The 20,561-nt window shown below is 45.8% G+C and overlaps 2 protein-coding genes, 1 non-coding gene and 1 pseudogene across 3 annotated transcripts in view; 3 read left to right on the top strand and 1 right to left on the bottom strand.

The window, feature by feature from the left end:
- The first annotated feature begins 299 nt into the window (after window positions 1-299).
- LOC101596957 lies at window positions 300-2,521 on the top strand (annotated as a pseudogene).
- LOC123454269 lies at window positions 1,027-1,133 on the top strand. Its single transcript, XR_006633254.1, has one exon. It is a non-coding gene; the product is annotated as a U6 spliceosomal RNA (small nuclear RNA).
- Window positions 2,522-2,886: 365 nt separating the features above from the next.
- On the top strand, window positions 2,887-3,318 carry LOC101596663 (ferritin light chain-like). The gene has a single exon (XM_045132130.1). The coding sequence runs from the start codon at window positions 2,887-2,889 to the stop codon at window positions 3,316-3,318; it is 432 nt and encodes a 143-aa protein (XP_044988065.1).
- Window positions 3,319-17,630: 14,312 nt separating this feature from the next.
- The window catches only part of LOC101596365 (BRI3 binding protein), a 29,746-nt gene continuing 26,815 nt past the window's right edge, over window positions 17,631-20,561 (bottom strand). The window contains exon 3 of the mRNA XM_045132518.1: window positions 17,631-18,183. Within this exon, the coding sequence (XP_044988453.1) occupies window positions 17,753-18,183 (431 nt within the window). The 3' untranslated portion in view covers window positions 17,631-17,752. The remainder of the gene's footprint in view (window positions 18,184-20,561) is intronic.

Below are 20,561 nucleotides of genomic sequence, written 5' to 3'. Positions count from 1 at the left end.
CCTGGTGAGCCCTGGCATTCATTCTTTCCCCTCCCCCACTAAAGAAAAATAGAACAGATAAACCGGGCGTGATGGCCCACACCTTTAATCCCAACACTCAGGAGGCAGATTTAGGAGGAGGGTCTTGAGCCATTTTGAGACTACATTGTGAACTCCAGGTCAGCCTGGACTAGAGTGAGACCCTACCTTGAAAAAACAAAAAAATAAAAAATAAAAGTAGTGGGAGGCGCCAGGGGCGGGACCAGGTACTGGCGTCTGGCCAGCGCCCCTCCTTAGTATGCAGTGCCAGGCCTGGGAGTATGCCAAGTGAGTATCACTTTGTAAAGCTGAAAAGTGATTGTTTGAGGACCTCCCTACAATAGTGTACCCAAGCCCAGAACAAGATAAGACCTAGCTTGTTATTCAAAGACATCCTTAAATGTATGCTGCTTGTGTTTGGAGTGTGGAACCTTTATATACCTTTATATCCTCAAGTTAGATTACGCCACTGAAGAATATGACATGAAAAAAGTGCATTATGTAGACCCTGACCTCACACAGACAGCTCAGAGACGTGTTCAGCAAGTGTGGCACAGGGAATATCGACCCAAGTTTGTGAAGATGGTAATGGCCCTGTTATTTGAGCAAAAGTACAGCATGAACTTGACGCCCTGCGTGCAAAAGGTCCCCAGAGCCAGCAAAGCTGAGAACAAGTATGACGCTCCTTTTGGATTCCGCAAGTCTCCAGTGAAGTCCAGGGCCTGTTGGACCTTCTGACTGAGCACGACTTTCCAGTGCGCTTAGGAGCCAAGCAGGTGCTGCGTGGTTATTGGGAATGGGGGTATATTGCACTGGCTAGAACTGGACTACACCCTCAACCAGTTCGATGTAGTAATAAGGTTAAACAGTGCACTAGTTGAGGGATATGCCCAGGATGTTGGAAATAAAACTACTACAAGGATGAGTTATCCAGAGGGTGCACCACTGTCTCATGTTGAATATTATGCCAATGACTAGTCTGTTGCTATTTTAAGAGTGTTGATTTCAGCGCTCCCTTTGGCCGCACATATACTAAAATTGGAACAATACAGAGAAGATTAGCATGGCCCCTGTGCAAGGCTGACATGCAAATTTGTGAAGCATTACATATTTTTAGCACTACACTTAATGTTCATACTCATATATAAATGCTACTCTCACTTCTGCTTAGAGAAGCTTCTCTTTTCAGATGGCAATGGGATAACCCAAAAGGCAACATAGTGCTGAGAAGGGATGGAGGAGGGTCCAGCACTGAAACACCTCACACTCAGGGTCAGGCTCAGGGGCCACTGTGGAAGAGGTGGTGGAAAGAATGTAAGAGCCAAAGGAAGGGCACCACTCATTATATGCAACTGTCCAGACAGAAATTGGCCTCGATATTCAAGACCTTGCAGTGCCTAGCAATACCTACATAAGACCCTCATCATAGGAGAAAAAGATGATGACATCAAATTAAAAGAGAGACTGATGGAGAGAGGGAAGGGATATGATAGAGAGCAGAGCTATGAAGAGGAAAGTGGGGGAGGGGAGGGAAATATCATGGTTTATTGTCTGGAAGTATAGAAGTTGTCAATAAATAAATAAATATATTTAAAAATAAAAATAAAATAAATAGAGTGCTGATTTCAACTGGCTTCAAGCAATGGTTAAAAATGAAGCCCTGAGCCAGGCGTGGTGGCATACACCTTTAATCCCAGCACTCGGGAAGCAGAGTTGGAAGGATCACGGTGAGTTCGAGGCCACCTTGAGACTACATAATGAATTCCAGGTCAGCCTGAACTAGAGCGAGACCCTACCTTGAAAAACCTAAAAAAGATAAGAAAGAAATAAGGAAGGAAAGGAAAGGAAAGGAAAGGAAAGGAAAGGAAAGGAAAGGAAAGGAAAGGAAAGGAAAGGAAAGGAAAGGAAAGGAAAGGAAAGGAAAGGAAAGGAAAGGAAAGGAAAGGAAAGGAAAGGAAAGGAAAGGAAAGGAAAGGAAAGGAGGAAGGAAAGGAAGGAAGGAAGGAAGGAAGGAAGGAAGGAAGGAAGGAAGGAAGGAAGGAAGGAAGGAAGGAAGGAAGGAAGGAAGGGACATAAAGAAAGAACGTAAGCAAGCAAGCAAGCCTGCCATTTGGGGTACGACTCTTCTTGTGGCAGAAAAAAAATCCCACCCCAGCCAAAACACTTCAGCATCCTGAATCCGTTATTATCAAAGAAACTGCCTTTTACATCCTTCAGTACTCAGAACCTCAGTCAAGATTCTGGGGCCAAGATAAGCATGTCCCCACGATTGGTGTCATTGCCATTGTCTTAGCCACATATCTGCGTATGAAGCCAGCAGCTTGGCAGGATGCGGATATGACTCCAATCAACCCTCACACCTTCGCACTACTTTGACAACCAGTGCATGAGCACCATAGAGAGCAATGCGCAGGTCACACCCCATGTGACCTCAGAGAACAAGTCCCTCCGGAAGCTTCTCGCCCGCCCAGACTTGCGTCTGGAGAGAACTACAGGACCCTAACATGCTAATTGGTGATGAGACACTTGGCTCTTAAAGCTTGGCAGAGGGCTTAGATATGGCTTAGTGGTTAAGGCACTTGCCTGCAAAGCCAGGTTCAATTTCCCAGGACCCACATAATTCAGATGCACAAGGTGGTGCATGTGTCTGGAGTTTGTTCACTCTCTCTCAAATAAATAAATTTTTTAAAAAAGAAAAAACAATGGTATGCCTGAGGACCCCTGTGTCTGTATCTACGTCTTGCTTCATCAGTGTTTGGATGGAACAGACCCAGGGACTTCATCTTTTTTTTTTTTTTTTAATTCAGATTTTCCAACTGCCTTCCAGGACCATGCAGAACCTTCTAACTCCTTATTGCGGGACCAGCCATGGCCTCCGAGGTTCATCAGAATTATTCCACTGAGGTGGAGGCTGCAGGCAACCGCCTGGTCAGCTTGCACCTGCGGGCCTCCTCCTCCTCCCCCCTCCCTGGGCTACTCTCTCGGGGGCACGATGTGGCTGTGCCCGGCGTGGGCCACTTCTCCCGAGAGCTGGCCCAGGAGAAGCGCCTCGGGATGCAGAGCCGGCGCCGCTCTTCCAGGATGTGCAGAAGGATGTGCACTCCAGAGTGGGAAAGCCCAGGAGGCCGCAGAAGCCTTGGCACTGGAGAGAACCGAACCCGGCTCTTTGGATCTTCCACCCGCACAGACCCCCATCTCTGTGACTTTCTGGAGCACCACTTCTTGGATGAGGAGGAGAAGCGCATCAGGAAGATGGAGGACCTCCTCACCAGTTGTGCAGACTGGAGCCCTCGGCCCTGAAGCACGACTAGATAGATCCTCCTGCGCAGCCTTCCAGGGACTCCTGCTGGGCCGTAATCATCCTCGGGACCTCCTCCGCCCAGCCTCTCCAGCCACTAGGCAGCGTTGTAACGCCCCGATGCCCTCCCAAGCCTGGGACCAAATGAAATAAAAGTCTTGTGCAGCAACTCCAAATAAATAAATAAAATAAAGCTTGGTGGTTCCCTGGATAACTTTTTCTTTCTTTCTTTCTTTTTCTTTTTTTAAATTTTAGAGGGGGGGGAGAGGAAGAGAGAGAATTGGAGTGCCAGATCCTCAGCCACTGAAATCAAACTCCAGATGCTTTGTGCCACCTAGCGGACATGTGCGACCTTGTGCTTGCCTCACCTTTGTGTGCCTGGCTTACGTGGGATCTGGAGAATTGAACATAGGTCCTTAGGCTTCACAGGCAAGTGCCTTAACTGCTAAGCCATCTCTCCAGGCCACTTTTGTTGTTGTTGTTGTTGTTTCTTTTTCAAGGTAGGGTCTCACTCTAGCCCAGGTTGACCTGGAATTCACTATGTAGTCTCAGAGTGACCTTGAATTCACAGAGATCCTCCTACCTCTGCCTCCTGAGCACTGGGATTAAAGGCATGCACCACCATGCCCAGCCACTTGTTTTTTTTTTTTTAATATTTAATTAATTTATTTATTTGCAAGCAGAGAGACGGAGAGAATGGGCACGCCAGGGCCTCCAGCCCTTGCAAACAGACTCCACACAAAGGGTGCCACTTTGTGCATCTGGCTTCACATGGGTACTGGGGAATCAAACTTAGGTCATAAGGCTTTGAAGGCAAATACCTAAAATGCTGAACAATCTCTCCATCCCTTGTTTGTTTGATTTTTATTTTGTTTTGTTTTAAAGGTAGGGTTTCACTCAGGCTGACCTGGAATTCACTATGTAGTCTCAGGCTGGCCTTGACCTGACGGTGATCCTCCTACCTCTGCCTCCCAAGTACTGTTATTAAAGGTGTGTGTCACCACATCCGGCTTTTTTTTTAATTGGAGTTTCCATAATTACCAACAATAAACCTTGATAATTCCCCCTTCTCCCCACTTTCCCCTTCACAAATCCACACTCCATCATATCCCCTCCATCACTCCATTAGTCTTTCTTTTATGTTGATATCATCATCTTTTCCTCCTATTATGAGGGTCTTGTGAAGGTCATGGATATCCAGGCCAATTTTTGTCTGGACGATTGCATTGTAAATAGTCCTACCTTTCCTTTGGCTCTTATATTCTTCTGCAATGGACCCTGAGCCTTGAAAGGTATGATAGAGATGTTTCAGTGTTGAACACTCTTCTGTCACATCTTCTAAGCACTATGGTGCCTTTTGGGTCATAAGTGAGAGTACCATTAATATATGGGTATGAACATTAAGTAAAGTGCTTACAGGGCAATTTGGTGGACATAATATATGCATTTAGTCAGAAAGAGCAGGTGTTATACTCCTAAGACTCATAACCTCCCCTATTATAGACTTTTGATTAGGTTTTCAGTACCATGTATTCCCTCCCATAGAGTGGGCCTCCAGTCCAATTAGAGAGCAATTGGTTTCCCCATAACAGACATGCCACTATTGCACCGGTTTGGTCATTTGACCTGGCTGGCCAAACTTGAGGCTTGCAGTGTCCACTGTTTTCACCACTTATGGCTACTATCTCCTATATGGCTGCATGCACTGCAGTTTTTTCTAGCTTTCAGCCAGCTGGTCTATAGGGAGGTTTTCAGCTCAGCCTCAGTTTGATTTCTCAATGGCCTTGCAGCCGAGGCATGTAGTCTTTAGCAACAGGGTCTTACCATCTATTCCTGGTGGGAAACCAAGAGCCTTGGCAATGGCCTGTAATGTTTTGGGTGCTTCAAGGGACCTCCCTGGCCAACAACTCACTGTAAGGTATCCCATCCCTGGCACTGAAATTTTTCTAGTAACAATCTATGGCTTCTGGGTGTGCCATTTGTTTGATTTTTTCATTTGTTTGTTTTTTTGAGGTAGGGTCTCACTCTAGCCCAGGCTGACCTGGAACCCACAGTGATCCTCCCACCTCTGCCTTCCAAGTGCTGGGATTAAAGGCGTGCGCCACCAGACTTCGTTTGTTTGATTTTTAAATGTACTGTTCTCTCTCTCCCCCACACCCTACACTGTGTAGAGAGAGAAAGAGAGAGAGAGGGCAAGCATGCGTGCATAGGTACACATGTGGTAGTCAGAAGATAACTCACATCAGTCCTCACCTTCTACCTCATTTCTGTAGGTACACCAAGATTAAAGAACCATGCCAGATCCAGCTTTTACATGACTTCTAGGTATTTAAACTCAGATACTCCAAGTTGTACTGTAAAAGCTATACCCACTGACCATCTCCCCAGCCTTGCCTGAAATTCTTTCAGTGACCAGGTCCTGCAGTCACCTTTGCTCCTATGGGCTCTGCCCCTGCTGTTCTCTGGAACTCTGAAGCAGCTTTCTTGACGCTATTGGCTCTGGACAGCTACTTCCATTGAGGCCCAATAACAAGGTGAACAGGCAGCCTGCTTATATAGCCAAAATGTTAGCACCAGTTATGGCTGAGTCCCTCGTGCAAATGAGAAGCTGCTGTACTAGCACAGCACAACACCCAAGTAAATGAAGCACTCTGTCTGCATCAACCCTAATCCTTCTGTGGGGCCACTAAGAGAGCTGCTCCCCTCTAGTCTGGGTGGAAAGGGCTGCAGGGTCACCTAGAAGTCACGGAGGATTGCCCTGCCCTGATCTGCCCTTCAGCAGCAAGACTTGCAATTGTGCAACTTCCTGCATGCTGCTGTGGAGTGTCCATGGCTGCTGGGGCTGGTGTGAGGGCAACCTGGCCAGCTGGCTGACAATTCCCCCCCCCCCCCACACACACACACTTGGTAATGGTGGGTTTTTTTTTAATTTTTAAATTTTTTTTATTTTTTTGGTTTTTCGAGGTAGGGTTTCACTCTAGTCCAGGCTGACCGGGAATTAACTATGTAGTCTCAGGGTGGCCTTGAACTCACAGTGATCCTCCTACCTCTGCCTCCCGAGTGCTGGGATTAAAGGCATGTGGCACCACAATTGGCTTTTTTCAAATTTTTATTAACAACTTCCATGATTATAAAAAATATCCCATGGGGCTGGAGAGATGGTTTAGCGGTTAAGCGCTTGCCTGTGAAGCCTAAGGACCCTGGTTCGAGGCTCGGTTCCCCAGGTCCCACGTTAGCCAGATGCACAAGGGGGGTGCACGCGTCTGGAGTTCGTTTGCAGAGGCTGGAAGCCCTGGAGCGCCCATTCTCTCTCTCTCTTCCTCTATCTGTCTTTCTCTCTGTGTCTGTCGCTTCAAATAAACAAATAAAAAATTTAAAAAAAAATAACCCATGGTAATACCCTCCCTCCCCCCGACTTTCCCTTTTGAAACTCCATTCTCCATCATATCCCCTCCCCATATCAATCAGTCTCTCTTTTATTTTGATGTCATGATCTTTTCCTTCTCTTATGATGGATGGTCTTGTGTAGGTAGTGTCAGGCACTGTGAGGTCATGGATATCCAGGCCATTTTGTGTCGGGAGGAGCACGTTGTAAGGAGTCCTACACTTCCTTTGGTTCTTACATTCTTTCCGCCACCTCTTCCACATTAGACCCTGAGCCTTGGAAGGTGTGATGGAGATATTACAGAACTGAGCACTCTGGTCACTTCTTTCCAGCACCATGACTGACAATTCTTTTCTCAAGGCAGCCAGGGCTTCTGGGAAGGGTCTGACATATGTCAACTAGACAGTCGGATCAACTAGCCCCATGGGGTAAGGAAGTTTTCAGTTGGTACAGTATTTGCTTACCATGCATGAGGCCCAGGTTTGCTTCCCTGGTGTGGTGAGACAAGAGGATCAGGCGTTCAAGGTCATCTTCAATTACATAGCCAGCTTGAGGCCAGCCTGGGCTATATGAGACCCTGTCTCAAAAAAGATATAAAAGAGCCGGGCAAGGGCTGGAGAGATGGCTTAGCAGTTAAGCGCTTGCCTGTGAAGCCTAAGGACCCCGGTTCGAGGCTCGATTCCCCAGGACCCACGTTAGCCAGATGCACAAGAGGGCACACACATCTGGAGTTCGCTTGCAGTGGCTGGAGGCCCTGGTGTGCCCATTTTCTCTCTTTCTCTCTATCTGCCTCTTTCTCTCCCTCTCTCACTGTCACTCTCAAATAAATAAAAATGAACAAAAAAATAAATTTAAAAAAAAAGAGCCGGGCATGGTAGCACACACATTTAATCCCAGTACTTGGAAGGCAGAGGCCAGCCTGAGGCTGCATAGTAAATTCCAGATCAGACCCTACCTCAAGAAACAAAACAAAACAAAAAAAGATATAAAAGGAAATTTCTAGAGTTTAAGACTGTTAGACTAACCAAGAAACCCCAGAGGTAGTCCTCGACAATCCTCCTGTTTCCACCCCCTTCAGCACCAGGGACAAGCTTGGGTCCTTACGCTTGCACAGCAAATGCTCTTACCACTGTACTCTGTCCAGCCCATGACTGCTTTAAATTGATGATCTTGTCAACTTGACTTGCTTTCCTTCGGGATTGACAGTGGCCATAGATACATAGATATGGTTACTTTTCTTTCTTTCTTTCTTTCTTTTTCTTTCTTTCTTTTTTTTTTTTTTTTTTTCTTCAAGGCAGGGTTCACTCTAGCCCAAGCTGACCTGAAACTCACTTTGTAGTCCCAGGCTGGCCTCATACTTAGGGACAGGTTCCTACACCTCTGCCTCTCTAGTGCTGGGATTAAAGGGGAGCACCATGTACCCAGCAATGATCACTTCTTTTTATTGACAACTTCCATGGTTGTAAACAATATCTCATAATTCCCTCCCTCCCCCCCTTTTCCCTTTGAAACTCCATTCTCCATCATATCCCCTCCCCCTCTCAATCAGTCTCTTTTTTATTTTGATGTCATGATCTTCTCCTCCTATTATGATGGTCTTGTGTAGGTAGTGTCAGGCACTGTGAGGTCATGGATATCCAGGCCATTTTGTGTCTGGAGGAGCACATTGTAAGGAGTCCTACCCTTCCTTTGGCTTTTACATTCTTTCTGTCACTTCTTCCGCAATGGACCCTGAGCCTTGAAACGTGTGATAAGAGATATTTCAGTTCTGAGCACTCCTCTACCACTTCTTCTCAAAACTATGGTGCCTTCTGAGTCGTCCCAAGATCACTGCCATCTGAAAAGAGAAGCTTCTCTACCAAAAGTGAGAGTAGCATTAATATAAGGGTATGAACATTAAGAGAAGTGCATACTGGGCAGTTTGGGGAGCACAGTACATACATTTATCCAGACACCAGCAGACATTACACCCCTAGATCTCATGGCTACCCCTGTTGTAGGTTTTCAGTATCAGGGATGTATTCCCTCCCACGGAACAGGCCTCTAGTCCAATTAGAGAGCAGTTGGTTTCCCCCATAACAGACATGCCACTATTGCACTTGTTAGCTCATTTGGCCTGGCTGGCCAAATATAAAGCTTAGCAGTGATCACTTTTGAGGGTGTGTGGCTGCTCTGAGGAAGGGGGAGTGCTTGCATGCTTGCAATCAAAGGACCCAGACCATTGTCCATGGACATCATTTACAAATCTGTGATGTGGTGTGTGTGTGTGTGGTGTATGCATGTGTATGTGCCCATATGGAGCCCTGTGTGCTCACCTGTGGTGGCTGGGAGGGAATGCCAGGTGTTCCTCTCCATAGCTCGAGCTGCAGACTCTTACTGATCCCACAGCTTGCCGTTTTCTGTTTTGTTTTGTTTTCTTTCTTTTTCTTTTTCTTTTTCTCTATCTTTTATTCTGAAGTAAGGTCTTGCTCTAGCCCAGGTTGACCTGGAATTCACTATGTAGTCTCAGGGTGGCCTTGAACTCAAACTCACAGAGATCTTCCTACCTCTGGTTTAGGGGTATTATAGCCAGTGTCCCCTTGCCAGTGTTTGGCACACTCTCCTGTTCCTGTTGTCCACCCTCTGCTTATACCATCGTTTTCCCTGCCATCATGGAGCTTCCCCTCGAGTCTGTAAGCCAAAATAAACCCTTTTTTCCCCACAAGCTGCTCTTGGCTGGGTTATTTCTGCCAGCAATGCGAACCTGACTGCAACAGTCTCCTTTTAGCCTGGCCCACACTGACCTGAAATTCACTATGTGGTCTCAGCCTGGCCTCGAACTCATACTGATCCTCTTCCAAATTGACCATGCCTGGCCAGAGCTACTCTTCAATCTTCTCTTCCACTTGGCCTACCATTCTCAATTTAAACCTTTTAATACATTCAAACAAAATTATGATGATGATTATTGTTTTTGGCTTTGTCAAGGTAGGCCCTCACTCTAATGCAGGCTGACCTGGAACTCAGTCAGTAGTCCCAGGCTGACCTCAAATTTATGCCAGTCCTTCTACCTCAGCCTCCTGAGCTGGGATTAAAGGCATGTGCCACTACACCTACTCAAAATGATAATCAATTTATTAATTTATTTTAAAGAGTATCTTTTATTTTATTTTATTTTTGGTTTCTCAAGGTAGGGTCTCACTCTAGCTCAGGTTGACCTGGAATTCACTATGTAGTCTCAGGGTGGCCTTGAACTCACAGTGATCCTCCTACCTTAAAGAGTATCCTTTTTTAAAAAAAAATACTTATTTCTTTGCAAGCAGAAGTAGACAGAAAGAATAGGCATGCCAGAGCCTCCAGCCACTGCAAATGAACTCCAGATGCATGGGCCATCCAGTGTATCTGTCTATGTGGGTAGTGGAGAATGAACCCTAATCATTAGGCATTGCAGGAAAGCCCCTTAACCACTGAACCATCTTTCCAACCCTAATAATCAGCCCAGACAGGCCTGGAAATCATGATCCTTCTGTCTCAGCCTCTCAAGTAGGTAACCACACCCAGCTCAAAATGATCAGTCACAGGTATTTCTAGCTCAAAGACTGATTCCCTCTGCATTTTGGTCTTTTTTTATTTTTTTCATTTTGGTCTTTCTTACTCAGCACTACTGTTATCGTTTCTATACTGCCTGTTCCCTGTCCACGCTCCCACTGATGTGAGCCCCAGGTAGCCTCCAAATAATGTTCTATTGGAGAGACCCAAATTGAACTTTTTTTTTCTGGGGGGGGGTTCAAGGTAGTCTCACTCCAGTCCAGGCTGACCTGAAATTCACTATGTAGTCTCAGAGTGGCCTCAAATTCACAGCGATCCTCCTACCTCTGCCTCCCGAGTGCTGGGAATGAAGGCATGTGCCACCATACCTGGCTTGAACTTTTTTTTTTTTTTTTTTTTTTTTTAGAATTTTTATTATTTATTTGAGAGAGTAAGGGAGAGAGAATGTGCATGCCACTGTAAATGAGCTCCAGATATATGTGCCACCATGTGCATCTAGCTTACATGGTTCTGGGGAGTTGAACGTGGGTCCTTAAGCTTCACAGGCAAGTGCTTTAACTGCTAAGCCATCTCTGCAGCCCCCAAATTGAATTTCTTTTCTTTCTTTTTGGTTTTCAAGGTAGGGTCTCACTCTAGTCCAGGCTGGGACCTGGAATTCACTATGGAGTCTCAGGGTGGCCTCGAACTCACAGCAATCCTCCTACCTCTGCCTCCCGAATGCTGGGATTAAAGGCATGCGCCACCACGCCCGGCCCAAATTGAATTTCTATGCAATTTTATCAACTTTGTTTTGGCACGAAGTGGGTGGTGGTGTGGCCTCGGGTACACCATCCTGTTCTGTTCATTCAGCCAAAGGATGCCTACTTAAGTCTGGGCTTCAGATAAACACCAACTCTTTGGCATAAGTACCTCCCACACTGTAGTGGAGACACACACTATCGTGGAGAGAGGACTCTATGTAAGGGCTGACGGTGCAGGGGAATGAAATGTACCCAGGCATTAAGACCTATATCATGGTCACTGTGGTGGTTTCATTCAGGTGTCCCCCATAAACTTAGGTGTGAATGCTAGGTTCCCAGCTTAAGGAGATTTGGGAATTAATGGAGGAAGGCTTATGGGTGTTATAGCCAGTTTCTCTTTGCCAGTGTTTGGCACACTCTCCTGTTGCTATTGTGTACCTGATGTTGGCCGGGGGGTGATGTCCACCCTCTGCTCATGCCATCATTTTCCCCTGCCATCATGGAGCTTCCCCTCCAGTCTGTAAGCTAAAATAAACCTCTTTTTCCCCATAAGCTGCTCTTGGCTGGGTGATTTCTATCAGCAATGTGAACCTGACTGCAACAGTCATGCTAATTAAATGTCTACCCAGAATAGTAAGATATATTTAACAAGTCTGAACAAAATTACAATAAACATTTATTTATTAAGCTGTAATTTTCACAATGTTTTAATTCAGTTCTGAAAATTGATCTACAAATATTTCTAACACCAAAGCCAGTGGTTAGTAAATAAGAGGAATGTAGTTATTACTGCCAGAAAAATTAAGCCCTAAGCATTTTTCTACGTGAGATATTTATAGAACCAGCCTCCCAAGGCTCATGGAACATGCACATATGTGCACACACCTCCCCTCCTCCGTGTTCACACCAAATGGCTTTATAGTCAAACTAAATGCTATATAAAATTTATAATCAGATACACAAAATATGCACTCCATGGAAAGTACTGTTGATAATGGGTACCGTATCTCACAAATATGATTTCCAGTTAAGAACAGGGCAGTAACTGGGCTCAAAGGGTTTTAATTGTGTACTAATTAACATCACAAGGAATCAATTTATTCACACAATATTCAGAGATTTACCACACATGCGGACATGAAGCTGGCATGACAGAGAAAGCTTTGAATTTGCAAAGAGACACTGGGGCGGAGGATCAATCACACCAGTAGCTGCCACAGGTTTCCAGGAGATAATAGGAATGACTTCTTGTGCCACCAGGAGAAGAAAATTGGTTCTCACAACTGCCCTACCTATCAAGGATTATCAGAGCAAAGCACAAAGAAAGCACCAGGCTGAAGCTGGGGACGACAGATGACACTGACAGCTGGCCAACTTTAAAGATCCAACACAAAAAATTATATATGTTTAATTCTATGATTCACAAGAAGTTAACTATGCAAATAGTCATAAACAAAGAGATGGAGAATTATGGCAGTGTTTTAGACAACAGACTGTGTGCTTAGGAGTAGCCCGGGGTTCTCAAGGCTGGAAGGGTGGCTGACACCTCAGGAGCATGGAAAATCCTGCAGTTACACATGCTTGGCAAGAGAAGTTATGTGAGCCAGTTCAAAACCCCATGGCAAAGCAATCAGATGTCATCCCACCAGGTGTCTTAAATTGTAAGGAGCCAGACATGGTGGCATATACCTGTAATTCCAGTGCTCAGGAAACTGAGGCAGAAGGATCAAGTGTTGGAGGCCAAAGGAGGTCCCTGATGCTCCCAGAACATTACAGGCCATTGCTGAGGCCCTTGGTTTCCCACCAGGAATATTTGGTTAGACCCTATTGCTGAAGACTCCACATACTTGGGCTGCAAGGTCTCTGAGAAATACTGCTGGAGCTGACCTGAAAACCTGGCTGTAGACCAGCTAACAAAAAGCTGCAAAAGCTGCATGTAGTTCCCTGCGAGCGGGAGAAATCACCAATGAAGATACCCAACAGTGGACACTGCAAGCCTTAAATTTGTCCAGCCAAGCCAAATGAACTAATGGATGTAATAGTGGTATGTCTGTTATGGGGGAAATCTAATTGGATTGGAGGCCCACTCCAAGGGAGGGAATATATGCCTGATACCAAAGACCTATGATGGGGGAAGTCATGAGACCTAGGAGTGTAATGTCTGCTGGTGTCTAGCTAAATGTACATATATTATGCTCACCAAACTGTCCGGTAAGCACTTCTCTTAATGTTCATACCCTTATATTAAAGCTATTCTCACTTTTGGTTAGAGAAGCTTTTCTTCAGATGGCAGTGACCTCTGGGATGACTAAGGAAGGCACCACAGTGACAGAGGAGTGCTCAGCACTGAAATATCTCTATCACACCTTCCAAGGCTCAGGATCCATTGTGGAAGAGGGGGCAGAAAGAATGTAAGAGGCAAAGGAAGGGTAGGGCTCCTTACAATGCACTCTTCCAGACACAAAAATGACCTGGCTATCCACGACATCACAGTGCCTGACACACCTACACAAGACCAATATAGTAGAAGGAAAAGATGATGACATCAGAATAAGAGACTGATTGAGAGGGGGATGGGATATGAAAGAAAGTAGAGTTGCAAAGCTGAAAGTTGAGGGGGGGACTTAACATGGTTAATTATCTATAATTATGGAAGTTGTTAATAAAAAAATGTTTTTTGGTTTTTCAAGGTAAGACCTTACTCTAGCCCAGGCTGACATAAAATTCACTATGTATCTCAGGGTGGGCTCCAACTCACAGAAATCCCCCATACCTCAGTCTCCCAAGTACTGGGATTAAAGGCATGCACCACCACGCCTGGCCAGTCTGGTCTATAGAATAAAACCTAGTCTCAAAATCAAAGTAACAAGGACATAGAAATGAACCAATTTAGGCTGCCCAGTAGCAACAAAATCTAGTACCTGTCTTTAGATCATATACTGACTCGACAGTTTGTGTTTATTGGTATGTATGTATATGTAGCCCAGGCTGTACTTGAAGTCTGGATCCTCCTATTATGTAGTCTCTTTAGTTCTGGGACTGCAGGCATCCGCCACCATGCCTGGCTTCTTGGACATTATTCTCAACCCCTCTGTGTATGCTGAGTCAAAGGAGTAGGGGAGCGACTAGAGCTATTCACACCAACCCTGAAGCCAAGCCCAACTGAGAGCTTTCTTACAACTGTCCTAACCACAGGCCTCACCTTCATGTTCGCATTCAGTACCCAGCAAGGATGTCCCCTCTTGATCACTTCCCTGCCAGTCAGAAAGGCCCACCCTAAGACCCCAGCTCTGCTCATACCCCATGTGCCCTGCTGTGCCTCTTGTCTCTAAAGACATGTATTTATGTTCCAATGCCATTTACTTCTCAGGGTTGTTTCGCAGTCACTTTGATGAATGGGGGACTGGAGTACAGTTCACAAGGCCAGGTTTGAAGACTACCCTGTTGCATAAATAGCAGAGGGTCAAAGCCTAACAAGGAAGGATCCAAAGGGCAAAACACGCTGCCCCATGCTAGAAGGCATCTAGGAAAGGGTTGCACTCCACAAGAGCATCCTTACCAGCACAAGGATTTCACTGTATAAACACCACGTAACAGAAACCCTGCCATTCCAGACAGCTGCCCCCACCTCCGCCTTCTCTCCTTGGTGAAGCAAATATTTGATATAACTGGAGAACACTGGGAAATTAACACTGATTAAGAGCTTAAAAACTTGATAATAGCAGGCCCACAGTCACTGCCATCACACTGTTCAGTGAAGCATGCTCATGTTCCACAGCCCTAAAGATACAAAAAGGGCTTTTCCTTCAAGGTTCAAAATAAGGTCCAAAAACACATCTTTTCACATGCAAGAGAGAACAAAGAAAAAGATGGAAGGATCCCTAACACTCTACACAATTCCATAGAATGAAGAGAAAAAGACGGGCGTGGTAGCGCACGCCTTTAATCACAGCACTCAGGAAGCAGAGGTAGGAAAATCACCTTGAGTTCAAGGCTACCCTGAGACTAGATAGTGAATTCCAGGTCAGCCTGGACCACAGTGAGACCCTACCAAGAAAGACCAAAAAAAAAAAAAAAAAAAAAAAAAAGGAGAGAAAAAAATCCTTCGTTACTTGGGATTAATATATCCAAACAAGGTCAAATTTATACATCAAATGCCATTTTAAATGTTCAGATAGGGCTGGAGAGATGGCTTAGTGGTAAAGGCATTTGCCTGCGAAACCAAAGGACCTAGGTTCGATTCCCTAGGACCCATGTAAGCCAGATGCACAAAGGGCACATGTGTCTGGAGTTCATTTGCAGTGGCAGGCCCTGGCATGCCCATTCTGTCTGTCTCTCCTCTCTCTCTACTTGCAAATAAATAAATAAAAATTTAAAAACAAACAAAAAACCCTAGATGTTCAGAAAGAGCTTCTGAGAGTCCAATCAACATGTCATGTAGGAAGTCTTCTGACAGGATATTGCTGCCAGTACATTTTCATTAAAAAGGAAGTTACCCAGCCAGGCATCCCAGCACTCAGAAGGCAGAGGTAGAACTTCCATGAGTGCAAGATCACATGGTGAATTCCAGGTCAGTCTGAGCTACAGTGAGACTCTACCTCAAAAAACAAAACAAAACAAACAAACAAAAAGGGAAGTTATCTCAGACTTGTATGAGTCAAACTTTAAAACTGGCTTCAGAGACACTAAGGGAAAAAGTACTTTTTTTTGAGGTAGGGTCTCACTCTAGCCCAGGCTGACCAGGAATTCACTATGTAGTTGCAGGGCAGCCTCAAACTCACTGTGATCCTCCTACCTCTGCCTCTCAAGGGCTGGGATTAAAGGTGTGCGCCACCATGCCCAGCTATTATTAATGTTTTTTTGAGACAGGATTTATGGAATTCAGGCTGGCCTTGAATGCACTACGTAACTGAAAATGACCTTAACTCCTGATCCTCCTGCCTCCACTTCCTGAGCCCTGAGATTACATAAACTTATAGCCTGTACTGAGAATGGATTCATCTGTAGTACCTAAATAATACAAATGGAATGGCCTCAATACAGAAGTCAAGAATTTCAAATGCCCAAGCAAACCCAAAGGGAACAGGTGTGTTCCAGAAATAAACCAAAGGCAGGAAGGAGACTTTGGGGTCCCATGATGACTACCTTAAGAAGTTTCATATACACCCTCTGATACGTATGAACCTATTCTCCAGGTATTTGCAACCAAAAAGAAAGCAAACACTGCCAAGAGCTCAAGGACAGCTAGACCTCCCTGGGCACTAAGGGGAGGGACAGCGCTTGTTTCTCTCAGATCTGATAGGTGCCTTCACCAATTTGTGGGACTTAATTGTAAAAAGCTGGGGAAAAATTATTTGGAGCTCCCTGAAGAACTGCTTGTTCTTAAGGCTCTAGAGGCAGCAGGAGACTGGGAAATGTCACCAGCCACAAGTCTCTCTTCCTACCAAGGTGTGGGTCAACCAAAAACAAACAAAACCCAAAGACATTCTCCAGTCCTATTCTTACATTTTCTTTTCAGAAATTGTGAGGTGAAAAGATATCAAAACAGAGAGAGCTCAAGACTAATACAATCACTTAGAAATACAACAGTTGGGCTGGAGAGATGGCTCAGTGGTTAAGCGCTTGCCTGTGAAGCCTAAGGACCACGGTTGAAGGCTAGATTCCCCAGGACCCATGTAAGCCAGAGGCACAAGGTGGTGCACGCGTATGGAGTATGCAGTGGCTGGAGGCCCTGGCACGCCCATTCATTCTCTCTCTCCCTCTTTCTCTCTCTGTCTGTTGCTCTTAAATAAATAAATAAAAATAAAAAATATTAAAGAAAAAAATACAATGGTTGAAGCTGGGAGTATAGCTCAGCAGTACAGCCTTTACCTAGTATGTTTAAGACCTTGGGTTCTGTCCCCAGCCTCACAGAAACATCAACAGAAACAAAGCACAATGGGCTGGAAAGGTGGCTTAGTGGTTAAGGTGTTTGCCTGCAAAACCAAAGGACCTAGGTTCAACTCCCCAGGACCCACATAAGCCAGATGCACAAGGTGGCACATGCATCTGGAGTTCTTTTGTAGTGGCTGAGAGGCCCTGGCATGCCCATTCTCTATCTGCCTCTTCCTCTCTCGCAAATAAAAATATCAAAAAGTGTTGAAAGAACAAATGAACACACACAGTGGATGGGGAGCAGGGGTTTATGAGTCCCCAGGATCCAAGGCATGAGTTCCACACTGAAGCCCAACTGTGCGCAAGAAGTGACAACACTCATTAGCAAAGCCAACATCACAAAACCCAAAATAACAAAACTAAGTTTTGGAATATGAAGATCACACACAGACCTCACTGGCAGCTGTTCCACTATGATAGCACTGGCATTTAAACTACCCTAAAAAAAGATCAATTCTGCATGTCCCCCTCAACATCCTGTTAAACTCTACTCAATCTGTATTTAAAAACTTTATAAAAGATGTATTTTATGCTTGAAAAAATGAACTTTATGTTCTATGCACAGATAAATTTCTCTGACTGTACAGCTAATATGGTTATATCCTTTGTTTAAAAAATATTCTTTTCACTAGCAACACTTCCATGTAGTTCTACATAAAGTGATCTCTTCCTTCTTCTCCAACGGGTCCTAAGGTCGCCATGTGGTGGTAAAGACCATCACCAAGTGCCGTTCCTGCTCAGAGCTCTTTATTAAGATGGTTTGGGGTTCAGGGGAGCTGCTGTCTTCTTCCTTTTCTGTTTTCTGAGATCACGTGCTGTCGCCCGGGGACCCGGCCGGGCGGCTGACCTTCACTTGTCCTTGGAGCGGTCCAGGCTCTCGAGCACCCTATTGAGACGGATGTTGAGGAGTCTGACTTGGTTCTCCAGGTGCTCCAGCTTCTCCTCCACACTGGGGCTGCCGGGGCTGCCAGAGCTGCTGCGCCAATAGACACCCATGGGCCCCGTCATGAAGTAGATGGCCACCACAAGGCACAGTGGCAGCACCGCGTTCTCGGGCTCCCCCTCATACTTGTGCAGGATGTACACACAGGACATGGAAAACAGGATGACCCGCACGAGCCAGAAGAAGCGGCCGAACACCAGGTGTAGGACACTGAAGGTGAAGCCCAAGGTCAGGGACAAAAACCAGTAGGCCAGAAGGACAACTCCCACCAATAGCAGGGCGCGGGCCGGGCTGTTGGACACCGAGGCTGGGCTGAAGTACTGGGACAAGTGGGCAACTGCAGAACAGAAGAGAGGCAGGAGCAATTATTCCCACAAGGTCAGGGCCTTCTTGGCAAACAGGTGGGGTGGCTCGGCTCCTGGGCTGTGCCCACAAGCCTCTGCCACAGCCAAAGCAGCAAAAGCAAGGCACTCCTGAACCCCTAAATGATCTGAGAAGATACACATGAGCCTTCAGAACTGCCTGTCACATCATGTATTCAAAATACGTGGGGACTGGGAGATGACTCAGTGCCATGCAATGCAGCCTGGCGTGCTGGGGCACACCTGCAATCCCATGCTGGGGAGGCAGAGGTAGGTGGATCCCTGGGCTTGCTGGCCAGCAAACCAGCTTCATCAGTGAGTTCCAGACCAATGAGAACAAGTTTCAAAAAAAGATGAATGGTGATGGAGAATGGAATTTCAAAGGGGAAAGTGTGTGGAAAGGGAGGGAAGGAATTACCATGGGATATTTTTTTATAATCATGAAAAATGTTAATAAAAATTTTAAAAAAAGATGATATTCCTGAGGAATGACACCCCAGGTTGTCCTCTGGCCTCCACACCCCCCCCACACACATATACACACGCACACACCACATACACATTGAAAAACAAAACCAGGGCTGGAGAGATGGCTTAGTGGTTAAGCACTTGCCTATGAAGCCTAAGGACCCCAGTTCGAGGCTCGGTTCCCCAGGTCCCACGTTAGCCATATGCACAAGGGGGCGCACGCGTCTGGAGTTCGTTTGCAGTGGCTGGAAGCCCTGGCGCGCCCATCCTCTCTCTCTCCCTCTATCTGTCTTTCTCCCTGTGTCTGTCACTCTCAAATAAATAAATAAATAATGAACAAAAAATATTTAAAAAAAAAACAAAACAAAACCAGCCTCAGTAGGATGGCAAGATTGGGGTCATGTGGGCTACAAAACAAGACCCTGTCTCAACAAAGCAGGAATAAGGGTATAAACCAGTGGCAGAACACATGCTCAACATGCATAAGTCCTTGGGTTCAATCCCCAACATCACAAAAAAGCTGGGCATGGTAACACACATCTTTATTCCCAGCACTTAGGAGGCTAAGGTAGGAGGATCGCTGTGAGCTGGAGGCCACCCTGAGACTACACAGTGAATTCCAGGTCAGCCTAGGGTAAAAAGTGACCCTACCTAAAAATATTAAAAAAATAAAGGGAGAGAATATGGATGGGCTGATTCTCTTGCCTCCACAAATGAACTCCAGACACATGTTATGGTGGATTGATTCAGGTGTTCCCCATAAACTTAGGTGTTCTGAATGCTAGGTTCCTCCCAACTGATGGAGATTTGGGGATTAACACCTCCTGGAGGGAGTGTATTGTTGGGGGGCAGGCTTATGAGTGTTATAGCCAGTCTCCCCTTGCCAGTATTTGACACACTCTCTTGTTGCTATTGTGGCTGATGTTGGCCAGGGGGTGATGTCCACCCTCTGCTCATGCCATTGTTTTCCCCTGCCATCATGGAGCTTCCACTTGAGTCTGTAAGCCAAAATAAACCCTTTTTTTTCCCCAAAACTGCTCTTGGTTGGGTGATTTCTGCCAGCAATGTGAACCTGACTCCAACAGTATAGCTGGTACTGAGTGGGGTTGCTGCTAGACACCTGACTGTGTAGCTTTGGCCTTTTGGAACTGATTTTCGAGAGGAATGTGGAAGGATTTGAAACCTTGGCCTAAGAGATGCCTTGCAGTGCTATAAGTACAGCTTAATGGACCTTTCTGGTCAGAGATGAAAGACCTGAATGCAGTAAGAACTATGGACTGTGAGGTTTGGCTTCTGATGGTAAGAAAGAGCTTTGCCTGGACTGGGCTAGAAGCACATTGTGTGAGAGGCTTGCTGTTATGCCAGTGTCCTGAGAACTTGGGCAGGGTTGCTTTGTGTCAAAGCAGACTGATGTGAACAGAGGGATATGGCAGAGAAAAAATGAAATCTTTGGGTCAAGACTTCTGACCGTTCAGCTGCAATTGCTTGAAAGATTACAACCTTTGAGACTGGGCCAGCTGACGTGCATTGGGACAATAGAAAAAAATGCAGTCTTTTGAAAGAGCCTGTATGCTGAAGGAGTATCCTGTTCTTCAAAATCTGTTTTATTCCCACCTGGTATTGTGGAGTATAATAAATGCAGGAAAGAGACGGTCATTGAATTTGCAAGGCAGTCTTGTGTTTTGGAAATGGCCATGGGCAGTGTGAAGCAGTGTGAAGGTTTCCTGGATGCCTGCATGGAAAACAGATGGAGCTGTGAGGATGAACCATGACATGCAGTGGAGATGCCAGGACCATGACATGGCTGCTAAGGAGAGCTGCTGGCCCTGGATGAAGTTTTTCAGGACTGTGAGTAGCCTAGCTGGAGGGGTGAAGTGGAAGTCCA

Source organism: Jaculus jaculus, chromosome 13 (assembly GCF_020740685.1).
Source record: "Jaculus jaculus isolate mJacJac1 chromosome 13, mJacJac1.mat.Y.cur, whole genome shotgun sequence".
In the NCBI taxonomy this organism is placed as follows: domain Eukaryota; kingdom Metazoa; phylum Chordata; class Mammalia; order Rodentia; family Dipodidae; genus Jaculus; species Jaculus jaculus.
The sequence above is the reverse complement of the archived record's forward strand: the minus strand, read 5'-3'. Positions and strand labels throughout refer to the sequence as shown.

What these genes read in the sequence shown, in the direction of transcription:
- LOC101596663 (XM_045132130.1), top strand. Translation starts at nt 2,887, where the DNA reads ATGGCCTCCGAGGTTCATCAGAATTATTCCACTGAGGTGGAGGCTGCA.